This window comes from Schistocerca serialis, chromosome 10, assembly GCF_023864345.2.
Source record: "Schistocerca serialis cubense isolate TAMUIC-IGC-003099 chromosome 10, iqSchSeri2.2, whole genome shotgun sequence".
Lineage (NCBI taxonomy): Eukaryota > Metazoa > Arthropoda > Insecta > Orthoptera > Acrididae > Schistocerca > Schistocerca serialis.
In genome coordinates this window covers 52862830-52882995 of record NC_064647.1, presented here as the reverse complement: position 1 = coordinate 52882995, position 20166 = coordinate 52862830, and the positions used below count along the sequence as shown (strand labels likewise).

Genomic DNA, 20166 nt, shown 5'->3' with positions numbered 1-20166 from the left:
CCCAGCCTCTTCCTTATCCCCACCCCGTCGCCACTCCCACCATGCACTGGTGCTGCTGCTCGCAGTGTGGTTTCAGTTGTCAGTGAGACTGCAGTCGTGTGTGTGAGTTGCGTATGCGTGAGTGAGTGGGTGAGTGTGTGTGTGTGTGTGTGTGTGTGTGTGTGTGTGTGTGTGTGTGTGCGTGTGTGTGTGTGTGTGTGTTGTTCACATTCCCTTCACTGCCATGGGTCACGCCTCAGAAGATCAGGCACTGTGCAAAGGGCATCAATTAATTGTTGACTGCTATATACCCTGTATTTATTTTCAAGATCTAACTGTTCAGAAGCCAAAAAATGAATGTTCATTTTGCAGACAAGATCATTTGCTGTTTGTAAAATGGGAAGACACTAAGAATGTATTTCTTTTGACGACAAGACACAAACTTACTGCATTCACTGTCAATGTCAGAACAAATTGTTAATTTTACATAAGATGAAACCTGTCGAAATTTTGGATTATAATAAAAAGATGGCTGTTGTGGACCACAGTAACCAGCTAATGGGATAGTACCCTTTAGAGAGGAAACAAATAAAGTCTCAGAAGAAAGCAATTTTTCACATTTTCATTATGATTATTGTAAATTTTTATGCTTTATGTAAAAAGTCGAGGCCTACTAGCAAACACTTTTTTGAATTCATTACAGAATTGGCAGCAGCTTTGAAAAACAAAGAAGACCTGGTAGAATCAACTTTCAATCAAAACAGTTCACCGGTGAGTAGACTCGGTGGAAGACATTTTTGTAAATTGATTCCAGTAACAGATATACTAAAACAGCCTCAGTGGAGAGGTATGCTTTGTGCAGAATGAAGCAAGGCCAGATCTGAGAAAGTGGCAAGAAAAGATACAAGACACCTTCGTTAAGCATATGACGTAAGTAGGACTTCATTTTCCAAAATCCTTCAAAATTTTTTACACTACGGCAAATGCAACTAAGCAATTTTCGATTAAAAAACTACATTTTAAAACAGCTTTATTTTTAGTATCAACAACTTCTAATTCTATCTCCATTTAAGAAAAGAAAGATAAAAAGAATTGTTGCTGTGAAAACAACACACATTCATTTAAATATAAAAATGGTCACTGATACAAGTCTATATTTCTCTGTAATATTACATGGAAAAAAGACCTCTGTTTCAAATGAGATAAACTGATGTTAGTTCTGTGCAGTGGAACTTACTGGGCAAAATTCAGAAGAACTATGAAAAAGCATGTATCAGCCAGTTGAAGCATGCCCTAAATGCCCACTTCTAAAGGTTTCAATGAAGTAGGCATTACTCCTAAGCCATTTCACCACAGTTGCTCAAGATGTGTCACTGGCGTATCAGTAAAACTACCCTTCCTGCTGATGTCACTATTTTCCAGGCTAGCTGACATACAACAATAATTTGCAAGCTGCAAAAGCATCAGCCATTATGCATCATTTTCTTCTCAAGACATCAGATTAATGCTCTAAAATTTAGGGCTACACAGTATGGCATAAGTAGGAAGGCAACCATTTTGTTGCAAAGTTTTATCCATGGAAGATAGAGATGAAAATTAATTCAAAAATTTGTCTTTCCTTGTCTCTAGGCAGTTTTAATTTTTTTTATCCATTTCTACATAACAGCCAGAAGTTTTCCTGTTACAAACAAAACTCTGCATTCACAGCAATGAAACATTGCCTAGCACTGTTGTTTGACAACACTATTTATACACAGTTATTTTGCAATATTTCTTCACATTGTTAAGTGTACAAATCACATTATTAAGCGTACAAATCTGCTGTTCATCTACACCTACATCTGCCGATCCTTCATTCTTATGTAAAAAATCTAACAAAGTATGCTCTTTTTGCAAGTATATTCACTCATCCGCACATGACGACTTGTTTATGCTGGCACCTTCAAAAATCAAATCCCACACAAGTTACACATTTTCTCTGCAAGCTTGGAGTCCAGTTCTGTATGACAAAAGCTATGGAGGTTTCCTTGTGTTGTTCATAATATTGCAGAAATTGCTGTCTAATTACACATTTCATCTATGTTGTCAATTAAATATTTATGATGAGCATTTTCATTATATCAGTTTCAGGTATAAGCTTGAAATCTTCTCCACGGCTTCCACCATTTTCTACATTGCTGCCTTACTTAACTTTTGCTTGTCAACATTTGCTTGCACCTTCTGTCATCTTCTCTTTCCACACACAAATCTTTCTTGTTCTCACTGCCAATAAAATTAACGACATTAACAGTAAGTTGTCACAGCTTCTCAGTAATGTTCTGCAGTCAATTTTTGTGCTCACTTTTTGCAGCTCCGCTGGGAGCTAACACTGCATTGCTATCTCAAACTGGAATGTCAATGTAACTAATCACATGCTACATCAACTCCCACATTGGGCAGGTGACTAGATCACCTTGCTGAATAATACCTACATTCGACAAAAATTTCAAAGCGAGCCACTTTTTGGCTTTCACCATGAGGTACATAAAGACAATAACAGAAAATAATACAGTCAATGAAACTGATATTGGTTTAAAAATTGAAAAAAGCAAATTTAAAAATAAAATAAAATAAAGAAAATAAAAAGTAAAAAACAGGAAACAGAGCCTCTATGCAAGCTTAGAAATAGCCATTCTTCCTGTACAACATCCACTATAAGTGATTGTTTGTGCCAAAATGTAAGGTGGTCTGCAGAGTAGAGATCTAGGCATAGCTGTAAGTGTCACAGGTAGCAGTTAAAAATTAGTATCACAATTTAGAACTTGGACTAGCAATGGTGCAAGGTGTTAGCTAAGAGGCAGTAATGGGATGGCATGGCCAACTCGTTTCTCAGGATGAACTGGTTCTGGGAATATGAGTGCTGCCTAACACCCACACTGATGAAGGAGTGGTCAGACATCTGTATCACACAGCACACAGGGTCCCTGACTGGCAGCACTGAGGGTAATGATGTGAGAGTTGTACACTTGTATGCAGAAAAAGATCGTAATCATGATTCTATCGGATGGAGGGAAATCTGGAATGGAGGGTGTGGACAATACAAAAGAATTAAAACTTTGAAACTTCCCAACAGATTAAATCTGCTTGCCTGCCAGGGACTCAAAGCCAAAACCTCTTTGTTTGTGGGCAGTGCTCTTACCGACTGTGCTAAAAAGTATGAAAGAGGTAACGGCAGAAGTGAAGCTCACAGTCCACAAGGGGTTTGAGTCCAAGTCTGACATACAATTTTAATCTGGCAACAAGTTTCAAAATGGTACTCAGTATGCTGCAAAGTAAAGTTCTGTTCTGGAATTACGGCTTTGACTAACTGTTTGTGATATTTAATGCCTAATTTCCAAGGTGATGCCTGTTTGCAAAATTGTTTCTTGAAATCAATGTTGCAAAACTAGTTTTTTATATGTCTGTGTATAAGGCGATATCAGAAACCAATTCAGTTTCGAAAATTTACGAGTACCTAAGTACCATTTTAGTCTGGCGAATAATGCAACCAGCCTTAAAAACATTTAAATGCTTTATTTCAGTGCCCTAACTGGTTTCAGGCTATCATTCCCATCTTCTCAGATTACATGTCATTTGCTCTTCCACTGCACATGTTGCTGATGAAAACATTAATACAACCTGCAATATTAGTTGTCTGAAGATGGGAACAATAGCCCATAACCAGTTAGTGAAATAAAGCATTTTAAAAGTATTTGTGGCTGGTCGGATTATTCATCAAATATGATTAATGGTTGCACAGTTTATGGGATTCAGCACAGATAAAATAAAAATTACGAACATTTAAATTTGTGACTGGATAAAAAGAAGACATCATCTCAGTTGCTCAGCGACAAAATTTTGGTAGATTTCTCCAGAAGCTGCACTGACCACTTGAGAATAGTGTCAGATAAATTTACAGATCCAAACGCAGTTCAAGATGCTATAAGGAAAGAAGACACAGTAATGAAGCATTATTGTCAGAATTCAAACTGTAGAACACATAGTGTTCTTTTTGGAAAGTGAAGATTTTCATTCCTCACCACAGTAGTATGAGGACAACATTGAAAATTTTTTATAAATCTAACAAAGATTAATTTAAAAAAAATTAAATATTATTGTTTTTCAAAATATGCCTGTTTAACATCAATACATTTTTGCATTCGATGACACTTATTTCTTAAAGTAAAGATGTGACCCTTCCAGAGACAGTTCAGAAATCAGATTTTCATAATGTCCCACTGCTTCATCTGATGATGAAAAAGTAAATCCATGCATTTTATCATTAATTTTTGGAAACACAATGAAATTACAAGGTAATAGGTGGAGAGTCCATAATACTGGCTGACCCTTACAGCATTCACAAACTGAGTTGTGTAGCTATCAGCAGCTCAGTATGTCTATCTTCTAATGCTATAGAACAATATGGTCCATTTTAGAAATTAACTAGCAACCACCTTCTCATCAGCACTAAAAATTTGTCAGACTGTAGTAGACCTAGGTACTGCTCAAAAAACCCAATGAGCCAATTGACTTTCCTTTTGAGGATCATAACAATGAATGTAAGTATCATCAGCAACAACATTACTCCAAAACAAATCTGCCCCTCCAGATTTTTTCAATTTTCCAATACCAATCAATGTACTGTTTTTGAAGGGAGCCAGTTTATGTAAAAACCACTGGCAACAATGTTCTCAATGTCACTTGAAAAAATTCGGAAGCTTACTGCTGATCTCCTCAAGCATTATTTCAAAAAGAGCAATATTTTCTTCAGAAACAGCAGTTCTTAGGTGTCCTTCACAAAATTCATCACTAAGAAAAAACTGATCTTTCCTGAGTTCGGTGTACTAATTATAAATTGTTGCTTTAGATGGGAATTCTTTATGAAACATGTTTCTAAGCCAATCTTCACATTGTTTAGAGATTAACTATGATATTCATACTTTATGAGTGGGCCATTATGTAATGGAGACTGGGATGAGTGGAGATTTGCTTGAACTTTATTACTTACAAGGATATTTTCGAGGGAAAAGTTAACCGGCAGTCACAAATGCTGACAGGCAACAAAACAGTAGTGCAACCAGAATACCTCTTCCAAGTGGATACCTGTAACTGAATTAAAGATTAGACAGACTATAAATATTAGATCAAAGAATGATGATGAGTAGTTTAGGTCCAATCAGAAGATAAAAGGACTGCAAATTAAGAAGCAATGATGAAATATGTCAAAATATTGGAAAAATAAAGAGAAAAGCTGACATTTCCTGCACATTCATACCGCATGAATGACATATGTGGGGTAGCTCATCTCTTACCATCCCCTTATGCAGTGTGATAGTGGATGTGCATCCGACAAAGAAACAGTAAATTCAACTCAAGTTATTGAAAGGAATGACTTGTCTGTCATTTTGGTAGAGGATGTGTATTCTTATTTTAACATGTATTTCAAGGAAATGTGAGGTCTACTGCGAGAGCACGTAAAATAAAATCACTTGTTTTTGTACAGTTACAGAACTATGATCTTCTGGCATGGAACAGCATGAAATTCCTTGGCATTCATTAATATTTTATGTTAAAAAAAGGAGAAAAGGGTTGACTGAATTATGTAAAGGTAGTTTAAGTATGGATCTCAAGGAAATGCAGTTGGTAATTTTTCCCTGAGGCATTAATGACACTAGTGGATAATACAATTAAATCCAATATAACCCTGCTTTTATGTTCCTGGAATTAATGTTTTCCTGCCATTTATGTCTTTTTTTATCATTCCCATCAAATTTCCTATGTCCACAATGTTAGTTTGCACCCCATTTTGTGTCAACATATTTATAATTTTCCTCCGATTTAAGCATTACGAAAAAATGTTCGTGGAGAAAAAAAGACTCTCACATGATGTTGGCTATCCAGTAGTGTTAACAAATATTACGTGGTTAAGTTTCTTGATACCAGGGCACTCTACTCAGCCTATTTGAACTAGTAAACATGTGAAAGTTTGAACAATTCGTGCCATATCTCCTGCCGCTGACAAGCTCTACTTCGTGTGGTGGCTGATGGGAGTAACTAGGTTCATTCGAATAAAGACATCGTGACCAATCACAACCATTTCCAAACTGTCTCTACAGCACAAACACAGTTTTATGATTATTTTGATCGTCGTGACACTTTTGTCGAACCATATTTAGCGTCTTTCGGCGTCTGGCCACTTGTTGCGCTGGTTGACACTGTCATTCACCTTGTGTTGCTGAGAAGTTCTTAGTTTAAACACAGCTCTGGGTACATATTTTTTTCATGCTCAGCAAAACGTGTTTCGAGAATTTGTTCTCGTTGTCAAGTGTAATATTTACATAAGCATTTTTTGTGATGTTACACAAACAAACAGTGAGAGTGATAGTTCAAACAAATTTCGGGCTTGCAGCCGGTCGTCGTTCAATACTTCGCACGATATTTCAACTGGGCACCTGCCAGTCATCTTCAGGTGAGCCGTCGCACGACTGCGACGGCTCACCTGAAGATGACTGGCAGGTGCCCAGTTGAAATATCGTGCGAAGTATTGAACGACGACCGGCTGCAAGCCCGAAATTTGTTTGAACAGTCAATTCGCCGGGAAAATTTTAAAATTCACAGTGAGAGTGATAGTTTGCATGTGTGTGGTTTTCCACATGACTGAGGAGGCACAGTACCTGATAACCTCAAAAAGATCACTACAGTTCAAGAGAGGCAGAATAACACCTATTTAGATACCACACAAAATACTTCTGTAGGTATTTGCACTTGACAACGTGAAAAAATTCTCGAAATGTGTCATGCTACACATGAAAAAATACATAACTAGAGCAGTATTTCATTATTTAAATAATGAATGATAGCTGCAGGCTTTCAAAAACATCGATTATGATGTACGAAATCGAGTCAAACATTTCTACTTCCCAGACAGTTATCAGTTCCAGTTACATCAGCGGTTTTTATTGCATAATAAACATTTATTAGATAATAAAGTCCATCCCGACAGCTGAGTGATCAGCGGGACTGTCTGTTATGCCACGGGGTCCGGGTTCGATTCTTGGCTGGGTCGGAGATTTTCTCCACTCGTGGACTGGGTGTTGTGTTGTACTCATCATCATTTCATCATCATCAGTTCAATACTTCGCACGATATTTCAACTGGGCACCTGCCAGTCATCTTCAGGTGAGCCGTCGCATGACTGCGACGGCTCACCTGAAGATGACTGGCAGGTGCCCAGTTGAAATATCGTGCGAAGTATTGAACGACGACCGGCTGCAAGCCCGAAATTTGTTTGAACAGTCAATTCGCCGGGAAAATTTTAAAATTCACAGTGAGAGTGATAGTTTGCATGTGTGTGGTTTTCCACATGACTGAGGAGGCACAGTACCTGATAACCTCAAAAAGATCACTACAGTTCAAGAGAGGCAGAATAACACCTATTTAGATACCACACAAAATACTTCTGTAGGTATTTGCACTTGACAACGTGAAAAAATTCTCGAAATGTGTCATGCTACACATGAAAAAATACATAACTAGAGCAGTATTTCATTATTTAAATAATGAATGATAGCTGCAGGCTTTCAAAAACATCGATTATGATGTACGAAATCGAGTCAAACATTTCTACTTCCCAGACAGTTATCAGTTCCAGTTACATCAGCGGTTTTATTGCATAATAAACATTTATTAGATAATAAAGTCCATCCCGACAGCTGAGTGATCAGCGGGACTGTCTGTTATGCCACGGGGTCCGGGTTCGATTCTTGGCTGGGTCGGAGATTTTCTCCACTCGTGGACTGGGTGTTGTGTTGTACTCATCATCATTTCATCATCATCAGTGGGAGGCAATGGGAAACCACCACTCCAATCACATCCCTAGATGCTCATGTGGTGGACCTCTCTGATGAGGCTTCCCCCATGACAAGACCTGCCGTAAGGCAGAACACAAAGAAAGATAATAAACAAGTCCCTGACAACTCTTTTGATGCCTGTTACGTACATATATGATACAAAAAGTGCGAAAATGCAAGGGGGTATTCTACACATAACTTTTACAGTTTAAAGCGTTGTTTCCCACATTTTGCATTTTCCCACATTTTACACAATTTTTCTGAAGTCCATTGAAAAGTGTAAAAGCAGGGTTTCCCTGTAGTTAACTGAGTTGAAAGTGTTTTACTTAATGGAGAAATATTATATACAAGTGTCTTTAAATTTAAGGTAAATTCGCATTGAAGGAGAAGAAGTCTAAGGTTTCTGTTTGCAAATTTTTGTGGTAGAAAGCATCCGAAGAGAGTGAATATCCACAACTACTCAAAAAAGAAAAAAATATACACCTGACAAACCAGTCTTCTAGTGCTTCTGAGAAAAGTATTAGCAATTAGCTGTATCCAAGAAGTTAATAAAAGATTTGTAAATACACAAAATAAAAACAATAGAAAGAGATGTTTTCAGAAGAAAAATGTTAAAATTAGAAAGTAGTAGGAGTAAGGGAATGTGTGTGGTCTAAAGAAACAAAAAGGAGAAACGATGGAAGGAGATGACTGATTTGGATTTAGGAAAGGGAAAGGAACTGTGGGAGCTGTAGTGGCTCTATGAATGATTTCAGAAAGAAGAACTGAGATGGACAGGAAAATATATACCACACTCAGTGACGTCGAGAAGGCATTTGATGGATCAGACTAGAATATGCTATTTGGAAAGCTGGATAAAATTGGAATAGACTGGAGAGATAACAGATTTATTTTCAGCCTATACAAGAATCAGAGTACAGAAATAGATATGAAAGGTATTAAAAAGTTACTACAATAGGTGTCTAACAAGGGCAATACAAACAACAAAAAGTAGCAACAAAGGATATAAATAGGTGGTACACAAATACATCGTATTTGATTTGTAGATTATGTAGTGGTCTAAGCATATTCAGAAAAGGACACAAACTATATGTTAAAATTTTCTCTAATGCCCCGGAGAGAAACAAACAGAAAATAAACACAAGCAAGACTAAAATAATGGTGACAGATAAATTGAACAGAGAAGTAAGGCAAACACAGTGTACAAAATACAACACTAATGCAAGTAAAAGAATATTTTGGAAGTATAATAGCGGATCCCAACAAAAGTATAATGGATACTTGAAGTAGTATTCCAAGGATCAAACAAACTTTCAGAAATGAGAGCAGTTTATTAACAAACCACCACCTTAATAAAGAAACAAGAAAGAAATTCATCAAGACTTATGAGAGCATTTTAAGCTTAGGTTGTGAAGAGTGGATTCTGAGAAAATAGGGGAAGCAAAAATTTGAAGCAGCAGAACTCATGCAAAAGAGTTACAAAAATATTGTGGACTGAAAGAAAATTCAATGCACAAACACCAACAAAAATTAAAAACAACATTAATTAACAGGGTACAGAAAAGAAAAACTGGAGACCTTGTTCGAGTAACAGCTTCATAAAAAAACATGTTAGAAGGAAAAACTGTGGAAAAAAACCAAACGGCAGGCCTAGAAAATCTGTATTACAATATGTTATCAGTGGAACGAACTGCAACAACTGCATCCATATGGTACGGATGGAAAGAGACAGATAATGATGGCTACATTAACAAGTTGTTGCATTCAGTGTATGATGGTGATGGTGATGATGATGATGATGATGATGGTGTTGGTGGTAGTGGTGGAAGGATGAGAGAATATAGCAGGACAAGAAAAAAGCAAATGGGAAAGAAGTGAAATTTTGGCACAGTCCCCTGTGGGCCCTGCCACCTGCCAGCCCAGCACGGTACGCACCCCCCAGCGTTCGGCGGCCACCTCCTCCAGCGGGCGGCCCTCTGCGGCCGCCTGCTCCTCGGCCCGCCGCAGTGCGCGCCGCAGCCACTCTGCTCCGCCGTCTCCGACGTTCTTCTGTCGGGCCGCGGGCTCCCTTCGCTGGGGCCGGTCTTCCGGCAAGCCGGTCCCGCCGTCCTTCCAGTATGGGTTCAGCTCTCGTGAACTCTGTCCCATCTGCAAAATGAGCAAAAAGCTGCCAAATTATATTGGAATCCCCACTGCAAATTTTAAAAATACCACTATCGAGGTACAAATCTGCTCTAGTACTCAGAGAAAACTGAGAGTTATTAAACTACAGCAAATGCTATTTCTGTGATAAAATTTGTTTGAAATGACAACATTTCTGTAACTAATTCAAAATAAATATGCCAAAGGCATCTTGGCACCAACTGTGTTAGACATAGATACACTACTCATTAGTGACATGAAAATTTGTACCAGACTGGGTCTCGAAACCAGATTTTCTACTTATCGCGAGCGGTCGCTTTACTACTCTGACTATCTGTGCGTGCCTCCCAGACTGACCTAAATTCCACATGGCACACTGTCTACATCCCTGGATCATAGTCCCCTACATTCGTCACTTAATTCTCACTGCTTTTCCTGTATTCCCACACCAGTGAGAAAGAGACTAAGAGGAATCGAGACCTGTGATATTACTGTCTTATGCCCGCCTCTGCATGTAATATTTACTTGCGTATCTGAGTGAACGGACATTAATGTCTACAGAGAGTCATCCGAAATTTATTATAAATACACTCCTGGAAATGGAAAAAGGAACACATTGACACCGGTGTGTCAGACCCACCATACTTGCTCCGGACACAGCGAGAGGGCTGTACAAGCAATGATCACACGCACGGCACAGCGGACACACCAGGAACCGCGGTGTTGGCCGTCGAATGGCGCTAGCTGCGCAGCATTTGTGCACCGCCGCCGTCAGTGTCAGCCAGTTTGCCGTGGCATACGGAGCTCCATCGCAGTCTTTAACACTGGCAGCATGCCGCGACAGCGTGGACGTGAACCGTATGTGCAGTTGACGGACTTTGAGCGAGGGCATATAGTGGGCATGCGGGAGGCCGGGTGGACGTACCGCTGAATTGCTCAACACGTGTGGCGTGAGGTCTCCACAGTACATCGATGTTGTCGCCAGTGGTCGGCGGAAGGTGCACGTGCCCGTCGACCTGGGACCGGACCGCAACGACGCACGGATGCACGCCAAGACCGTAGGATCCTACGCAGTGCCGTAGGGGACCGCACCGCCACTTCCCAGCAAATTAGGGACACTGTTGCTCCTGGGGTATCGGCGAGGACCATTCGCAACCGTCTCCATGAAGCTGGGCTACGGTCCCGCACACCGTTAGGCCGTCTTCCGCTCACGCCCCAACATCTTGCAGCCCGCCTCCAGTGGTGTCGCGACAGGCTTGAATGGAGGGACGAATGGAGACGTGTCGTCTTCAGCGATGAGAGTCGCTTCTGCCTTGGTGCCAATGATGGTCGTATGCGTGTTTGGCGCCGTGCAGGTGAGCGCCACAATCAGGACTGCATACGACCGAGGCACACAGGGCCAACACCCGGCATCATGGTGTGGGGAGCGATCTCCTACACTGGCCGTACACCACTGGTGATCGTCGAGGGGACACTGAATAGTGCACGGTACGTCCAAACCCTCATCGAACCCATCGTTCTACCATTCCTAGACCGGCAAGGGAACTTGCTGTTCCAACAGGACAATGCACGTCCGCATGTATCCCGTGCCACCCAACGTGCTCTAGAAGGTGTAAGTCAACTACCCTGGCCAGCAAGATCTCCGGATCTGTCCCCCATTGAGCATGTTTGGGACTGGATGAAGCGTCGTCTCACGCGGTCTGCACGTCCAGCACGAACGCTGGTCCAATTGAGGCGCCAGGTGGAAATGGCATGGCAAGCCGTTCCACAGGACTACATCCAGCATCTCTACGATCGTCTCCATGGGAGAATAGCAGCCTGCATTGCTGCGAAAGGTGGATATACACTGTACTAGTGCCGACATTGTGCATGCTCTGTTGCCTGTGTCTATGTGCCTGTGGTTCTGTCAGTGTGATCATGTGATGTATCTGACCCCAGGAATGTGTCAATAAAGTTTCCCCTTCCTGGGACAATGAATTCACGGTGTTCTTATTTCAATTTCCAGGAGTGTACATTTGCTGAAAGCGAATACCTCGGCATCAGCTGTGTTAGGTACAGATGTATTACCTATTAGTGACAAATGAAATGGAAAAGTTTGGGTCAGCTCGGGAGGTGTGCACGGACACCAGAAGTGGTTAAGGTCACCACCTGTGATAAGCAGGATCCAGGTTCGAGTCCCCACTCTGGTACAAATTTTCATGTCACTAATAGATAGTACCTCTAAATCTAACACGGCTGATGCCAAGGTATTCATATTCACAAAATTTATTTCCAATTAATTTCAAGTTGCTGTCAATCGTCATTAATGTCTGCTCACCCACACGTGTAAGTATTTCCACCACTGAATATAATTATTATTTGTTTTACACTTTGACTTGTTATGGCATTTTTAAGTGGTACAAGTAGCAACTGCAATGAACAGACAGTAATTATGAACAACATTGAGTAAAATATCAGTATTTCAGCAATATACTGGATCACACGTAAGTAGCTCTGAGGTTTCAGAACATGACTGTATGAGAATTGCAAGACATACAGTAAAATGACACACATCAATGGATAGAGCATGTCCCCAAGATTCCATGCGTAATATGTGCTGTAGCGTAGTTGCAGAAAACTAGGGGTCAGGCATATCAGAAGACATAGATAAATCAATCACGCTATATTCTCACACACAATTCGTGCAACGCCTGTAGATAGGCTACACAATGAACAGATTTCCAATGTGGGCTGCCACTGCGCATTTTGGACAATTCGCGTAAGCAATGTCAACTAACTGCACACTCGTAATGATGTTTGCCACATCACAAATGATGCTTGTAGGTTGGTTGGTTTGTGGGATTAAAGGGACCAGAGATGCTTGCAGTGAGTGCCCCTGGTGCCAGTTAAAAACTTGGAGATAGGCCTCTTCCATTGATGTATGTGCCTTGTAGTTCTCACACAGTTGTCTTCTGAAATGCTAGAGGTACTTATGAGCAACCATGTATCACATACACTTAAAGGACTTCTTTGTATACATCAGTGGTCACGTCCATGCTTCCTTAACAAATGCTTATGTACATCGTAGTTCACTGTGATTGCAGTTGGATATGTTACGATCTCTGGCTTACGATTTATAACCTTTGTAATGGTAGTGTTCATGTTGACACGAGAGAAAACAATGCTTCATTGTGCACTTTGTTGCTTAAGTTATTACCAGTTTTATGATTGTCAATGGTGCCTGCCTTTATGTTATCACAGTTGACTCCCATTAGGCAGTGTTTCTGTCTCTGCCATTGCTTTTAAACTACTTGCTGTAAATTTTATGTCTTCCTGCTGTATTCCAGTGGCTGGACAACTCAGTAGCTTGTCCTCAAGCATGTCAACTATTGCTTGACAACAGTATAATAGCCAAAGTTGGCCAACTGTGGAAAATAAACAACAAAGTCAATGAGGATAAAGTTGTCATCTCAAAAATTTTGTACTACTACGGCACCTGTCTGAAGAAACATAATAAATATCATTACCATTCAAAGTCTAATGGTTTTCTTCCCTCAAAACACAGTACAAACTAAGAAAATTAAGATCATGAACAATTTGTATAAATATGGTGAGAATCTGCTACTAATAATAGAGAAGGCGAAATATAAATATGGAAGTGCTAAAGGTAAAAACTCACTGACTAGTGCAGGTGTTGAGCTGTTGACAGGCACACAAAACAAACAAGTCGGGGAGTATTGCTAGCTTTCTCACAAATCCTATTATTAGGTTAGTGTATAAGTTCGTAGCATTTTTCAATAATTTTTATAAACATAACAGAGTTTAGTCATCAATAATACATTTTCCTAAACTATTTGTAACAGTCTGTCAATGTTGGGGTAACTTTTTGATTCTGCAACTGTAGATACCACACGGTTTCAAGGTGAAGAGTTCGTAAAGCCATATTCGGAGCACATTTTCATCCGAAAGGGAAGTTACTTCAAGGGTGTTCGACAGAAAGCGGAAAAGGCGAAAATCTGAGGGTGCAAGATCAGGTGAATAAGGTGGGTGTAGAATGACTCCCAACTCCTGTATTGTGTTTTTTGTCAACCTAGCATAATGCAGGTGGGTGTTATCCTGGAGTAGCATCACTCCACGTAACCTTCCTGTTGGTTGTTCTCGGATTGCGTCTGCAAGACATCTCAGTTTTTGACAATAAATGTCAGCAGTGATGGTTACACATCGGGGAAGCAATTCACAGTACACCGTACTGTCGTCGTTCCAAACGCATAACATTATCCTTTGTGTGTACACGCAGGTCTTTATACGTGGAGTTTCTGCTTTCTTTGGGCTCGGCCATTCTTTTATTTTCCTTATATTAGCAGAAAGACACCACTCCTTGACGCCAGTAACAATACAGGATAGGAATGGTCGATGTTGTTCACGATTCAATTGATGATGAGCAAACGCAGATGCAGATACGGCCATCCGCAGATTTGTGTGATCCTGGTTTAGAGCATGTGGTAAGCATACAACTGATTTTTGAACCACCCTCACTGCATGCAAATGTTGTACAATGATGGAATGAACACAGTTCATCACATTTCCTAGTTCTCAAGTACATGGATGTGGATCATTGTGGATTAATGCTTTTAAATCATCTTCATCAAACCGAGAACGTCTTCGCAAACATGGAGATCACTGTGTAACACCACAATCAATTCAGGGCAATCAGTACAGTGCAACTTTATTTAAGAAGTGTTTACTCGTTTCTAGTTAACTTCTTTGGATCATTGGAGGGAGGTGGTACTTTATGATGTATAAATTATTTAACGTGATAGTGTGTTTAAATAATGGAAATTTATTAAATATGTTTGTTTATGTATGAAAAACTACAATGTAAAAACTGGTTCATACTTAGGGATTTTGTATTGTATAATGTAAAAGACATAGTGATTCCCCTCCACTGCGGAAATGATGTGGCGCGAGCTAAAAGGTGGAACTGGCGCTCAATCTGGGCGGGAAGCGAAAGAGCACAGTATGCAGTCAGTAGCCAGCAGCGATGGAATGGCCTCAGGTGGCTGTAGAATGGCGCTCTTGCATTGGAAATGGCTCTAAAAATAATAGTCACGTCGCCAAGAACTAAATAGAGCATATCACTGACAAAGGAGAGACCAGGTAGCCGCCACGTGCTCGCCACCACTATTGTGCCACCACTTCATCAGATTCGAGAGGTTAAAACTGTATATCAGTACGAACCAGTGTGTTTGTGTGATGGAATTTGCAATAATAATTCAAATATTGCTGAACTTTGTGTTCAAACCATGAATTTACTCCTTTCATGGTACCAAGCAGGGTCCTTTCCTCAAAGTATTTAAGTCCGAGTGTCCTGTTGGTGAAAGACTGATAATAATCCATGTTATTTTTATGTTGAATTTATGAAAAGCTCCAAGTTACTTTGAGTAGTTTCTACTTTACAATGTCATTGTTTAATGCGTAGGAACATTAAAATTGTCAGTGAAAACTACTCGCTTCACGAGTAATATAAGGGGCACATAATATTTACCAGATGAAAAGTTTTTAATTTACTATGAATTGCTACAGTTGGAAAGTGCCAAAGCTATAATGTTGATGAACAAAATTGAGGATAATTTAAAACCACCTGCTTCACAAGTGATGTTATGAGGCACTTAAATTTTAATCTGTTTTGAAGTTAACTTTTAATTAAAGTCTTTTCTGAAGTTTGTAGAGAGTATTGTCAGTGCAAATAGTATTAAAATATTGCAAAATAAATGATCTTAAGTGGGGAAATAATTCAGATTTTTTCATAATTCAAAATATTTTTCTAAAGGGTGTATAGTTTGCTTATATAAAGAAGGGATGGTTTGAGGGAACACAGTTCATTTTTTTTTTTTTTTTTTTTTTTTTTTTTTTTTTTTTTTTTTTATATCAGGAAGAAACCAAACTGAATAGTTGTTTTCTAGCTAAAGAATCTAGAAGTGATTATTTAAAAGAGTACATATAAAAGGTATGTGTAAACTGTTATATTACTGCATTTGTGTTGTGTTTATATGTGTTAGTCAAAATATAATTCTTACCAGATGCCACTTAGTCTTGTGTATGCCCTAGGGAACAATTCATGTGCCAAATTAGTGAAAGGTAGAAGTGAAGATTGTGGTTAACAGGGATAAAGTCTCTTTTTCCATTTCTGTGACTGCTTAACTATGCTGTTGATAACTACTGCTACCCACTGTGTAGTTCGTCTGGTTATTGTGGGTGTTCATTGCACTTGATTAAGAAAGGATTTATGAAAGTTACTTTTGCAAGAGTAAAAATAGATTCATTACAAATAATGTTTCCACAGTATTATGCCTAATTAGGCTGGTGACCATTTTATTTTTCATTTGCAAGAACTCTGTTACTGTAACTTCTTGCAAAATTTTAGTCTTTCTGGTATCTACTAACTGCTACCATTATGAAATTCACATTCGACTCCCCGTCTGTCAGGTAACATGCGATCAAATTCAAAAAATCCCCCCCAGGGGGGTAACATTTACTGCAGGTTCAAACCAAATTTGGTAATCATTAATACGCGGTACTGTTATAACTGGTGTCAACACAATCCTCGTTAATATGAGAAAACCATTTTCTCACTATGCTCCATCCAACGGATTTATCCCCATACACGGCACGAATGTTTCTGACTGCCTACACTGCTGTTACCTGACTACTGAACTCAAGCAGAAGAACATGTCGGAAATGTTCTGGTTTCTCCACCTGGCAATTCATTTTTTAGTGTCCACAGCGCTCTCTCTCTCTCTCTCTCTCTCTGTGTGTGTATCTCTCCAAAAGGTAAAATGACAACACATAAACTCAAATATCAACAGTGAACTACAAATAAAAAATGACAACCAATAAATAAATCCGACCAGAATACCGACATTCAAAACAAAAACACTACAAACTTACACTCAAAACTAATAGAATACGCACACACAAACCTAGATACATGCACGTACACCCCCGTAATGGCAGCTGTTCACATCTTGACTTGACCGTTCTCTCTCTTCATTTTGTTTTTTCTCTGTTGAGTGATTGCAGGATGTCTTCCTTCCTTATTCAATCAATGCACTCATTCTTCAAGAGACTACTGTATCACTACATTTCACAGGCTCCTAATCATTTTATTTCTGTCTTCCTCAGTGTCCACATTTCACACCCACACACGCTCTACATGACCAAAAGCATCTGGACACCCCTATATATTGCGGAACAGTCCACCTGCTGTCGTGGGTGGTCGACCTACCGGTATAAAAAGAGGTGGGGAGTACTGAGCTGCCAATCGAGAAACAGTAACAGTACAACGGGTCATTCGGGAGAGCTCAGTCACTTCAAATTCTGACTAGTCGTCCGAGTAACAAATCTGTCGAGGACGCTTCCACTTCGCTACACCTGCTAGTCGGCTGTTAGTGAGGTCAGTGAAGTGGAAATGCAAAATAACATCCGCAGCTAAACAGTGACGGGCAGACCTCACGTACAGACCGACAGGGATCGTCCGGCACTGTGTAAAGCGACTATAAAAAAATTGCAAGAAATTGGTGGAAGGAGCCTCTGGTGAGTCACGAGCAGTTCTGGACTATGCACAGGGAATCAAAAAAGGATGGCAAACAGTGGTTCAGCTGCTCCTCATACGCCACACATTTCCATAGTCAGTGCTAAGCGATGCTCCAGATGGAGTCGAGAGTAATACCACCGGCAGTGCACGACGGGAAACGAGCGAATCAAAATTGTGAATCGCGCAATATCCTGCGGCAATCCGATGGAAGAGTTTGGGTTCGGGTCTGGCAAATTCCTGGAGAAAATTACCTCCCATTGTGTGTAGTGCCTACAGTGAAGTGCAGACAGGGTACTGTTACTGTGATAAGGATGGGGTCCACTTATTGCACTAGAGCAAACTACATATGGGAAGATACAAACATATTTTAAAGTACTGTACGCTCCACACAATAGGTGAACTGTTTGGAGATGACGGTTCCTCGTGTCAGCACCACAGTGGAACCCATTATAAAGCCACACCTGTGAGGTGACAGTTTGCCGACGGCAACTTTCGTGAAACAAACTGGCCGGCCGAGGAGCCCGACCCGATCCCGACAGGACACTTCCGGGTCGACTACACTCCGGATCCCAGAGTCCGGCACCACTATCTTCTCCGGTTTCGGCTCTCAGGGAAGAATGGGCTGCCTCACCTCTGCAGATATTCGGACGCACCACTGAAAGTGTCCCCGGCATCACAAAGTGAGAGAGTGAACACGGCACATTTCAATGTCCACTAATATGTGTCCAGATACTTTTGATCAGATAGTGTGGACGTGTCCCAAACGTAACACTTACTAAGCCTATTTCTGGGCTCTAGGTTTATATTTTTGGATGTCAGGAGCTGTTTATTCGTACAGTGAAACCTCTTCAGCCCTGTGTAATCCTTGCTACATCTTTCTTGCACCTTTCTTCTTTATTCATACTACTTTCACAACAGTTAACTTTAATGATTTCTCCGACAGTCTCCTGCACGAGTTCAACCACTGTGTCCACATTCTGCACGTGCCACTACCTAAGTTGGTTGATTTTTTTTTTTTTTTTTTTCAGACACCACCCGGCACACTTTCCATTACACTTCCCATTCACTTTCAATGACTGCTACTTTGTCATCAGCACAATGTTCTGTGCTGATTTCCTGTCCACAATCAAACAACTCACACACTGAAACATTTGTTTACTTTCCTCTTGCGGATATCAACGGTGACCACGAGCGACCCAATTTCGGCATCTCACACTTTCTCAAATCCCTGCCACTCCAGTCCACTTTCCGTAGAGAATGTGGACCACCTTCCAGATCCTGAAGATGCAACACTGGCTTACAATAGGAAATGTTTTATTGCACTCCACACAATCAGATACCTCCTCCATCTCCACATCTACGAATGCAATACAGGTTACATTTTTTCCCAAAATCTGTCCTCTATTGTGAATTGCAATGTTAAAATTTGTTCTCAAGTGCCCCTATATCTCCTAAAATCGAGCTGGTCCTCTCCTCATCTACTTTTAGTTTTCGTTTCAATCTTTGATAAAGTTCTCTCACTTGTATTCCTTGTGCTGTGGAGTAATTCTCATATATGTGCTTTCGTTTCCTTTGCACATGTAACACGTGCTATAGAAACCAAATTACTAATAAATGACTTAAAAAGAGGATTTAATGATTTCAGAAGTCTTTTATCATCTGCATTGCAACATCAGTAGGAAATTACAGAAATGGATAAAACTGAAATAAAAAAATAAATCCAAAGACTGCACTACATTAAAACTTGGCTACAAAAAAATATATGTCAATTTGTGGAGTTTCCTCACTTGACTACAAAGTCAGACATGTTTACAGTCATAAATCTTCAGAGACCAGCTACTGAATATAACGCAAATAAAAATTCAAAGGAAAGACCAATAGAGTGGCCTATTTCAACTGTGCTCTGTGGAGCACGGGTGCCCCTGAATGTGAACCTGTCCTGTCACTTTTCCTTCAGCAGGCATAGGTAGTGGAGGTTACCCGTCACACAGCCCTACTGCTCATGTTCCACGCATGCGTGAGCCACCCACCCATGTGTGCCCCCGCGTGGGCACTCGAGCTGGAACAGCCTGCAATACAGGGAACAATGGAATTTTTCAACTGGCATATTTCTTGTTGTCGTTGAGTGCTACATTAAGTCTCTACAGGTACTGCTATCACCTTTTTCTTTATTCTCTTCTTCCATTGCCCATTACCTTTTCATCTCTAATCACCCTTCTCCTGATTCAGTACTCCCGAAAGTTACTGTTTACCTGCTGTGTGTAGGATCTACAGTGCCCCGTTTCAATTTTGAGTCTACCTTAACAACACTTTCCTCCATACTACAGCACTGAACTGATAAGATAGTTGTTGCACTAAGAGCTATTTATCTGTGGCTACAATCCAGAACAGTCAACAGTGATGCCTGTCATCAATGTTCAAGAGCCATGTTTGAGAGCGTGTCAGACCACTCAAAGTATTTGTAACACTGCCTTTGAGCTTTGGGACTAATGTTTTCCCATTAATTTTCACTTGAAATATTACAAGTATGCATCGCTTTTCATTGTTTCTGTCCTGTATTTTCGATAGGAACATAAAGAAAATAGATGTGCAAACACAACCTTC

At 40.2% G+C, this 20166-nt stretch overlaps 1 protein-coding gene across 3 annotated transcripts in view; it reads right to left on the bottom strand.

Moving 5' to 3' along the window:
- LOC126425034 (CWF19-like protein 2) overlaps window positions 1–20166 on the bottom strand; it is a 188145-nt gene that overhangs the window by 135350 nt on the left and 32629 nt on the right. For all 3 annotated transcript variants that reach the window (XR_007576250.1, XR_007576249.1, XM_050087942.1), the window contains exon 4: window positions 9783–9995. Coding sequence is in view for 1 of the 3 variants with exons in the window: in XM_050087942.1 (XP_049943899.1) it covers window positions 9783–9995 (213 nt within the window). In the remaining 2 variants the exon portion in view is untranslated. The remainder of the gene's footprint in view (window positions 1–9782; window positions 9996–20166) is intronic.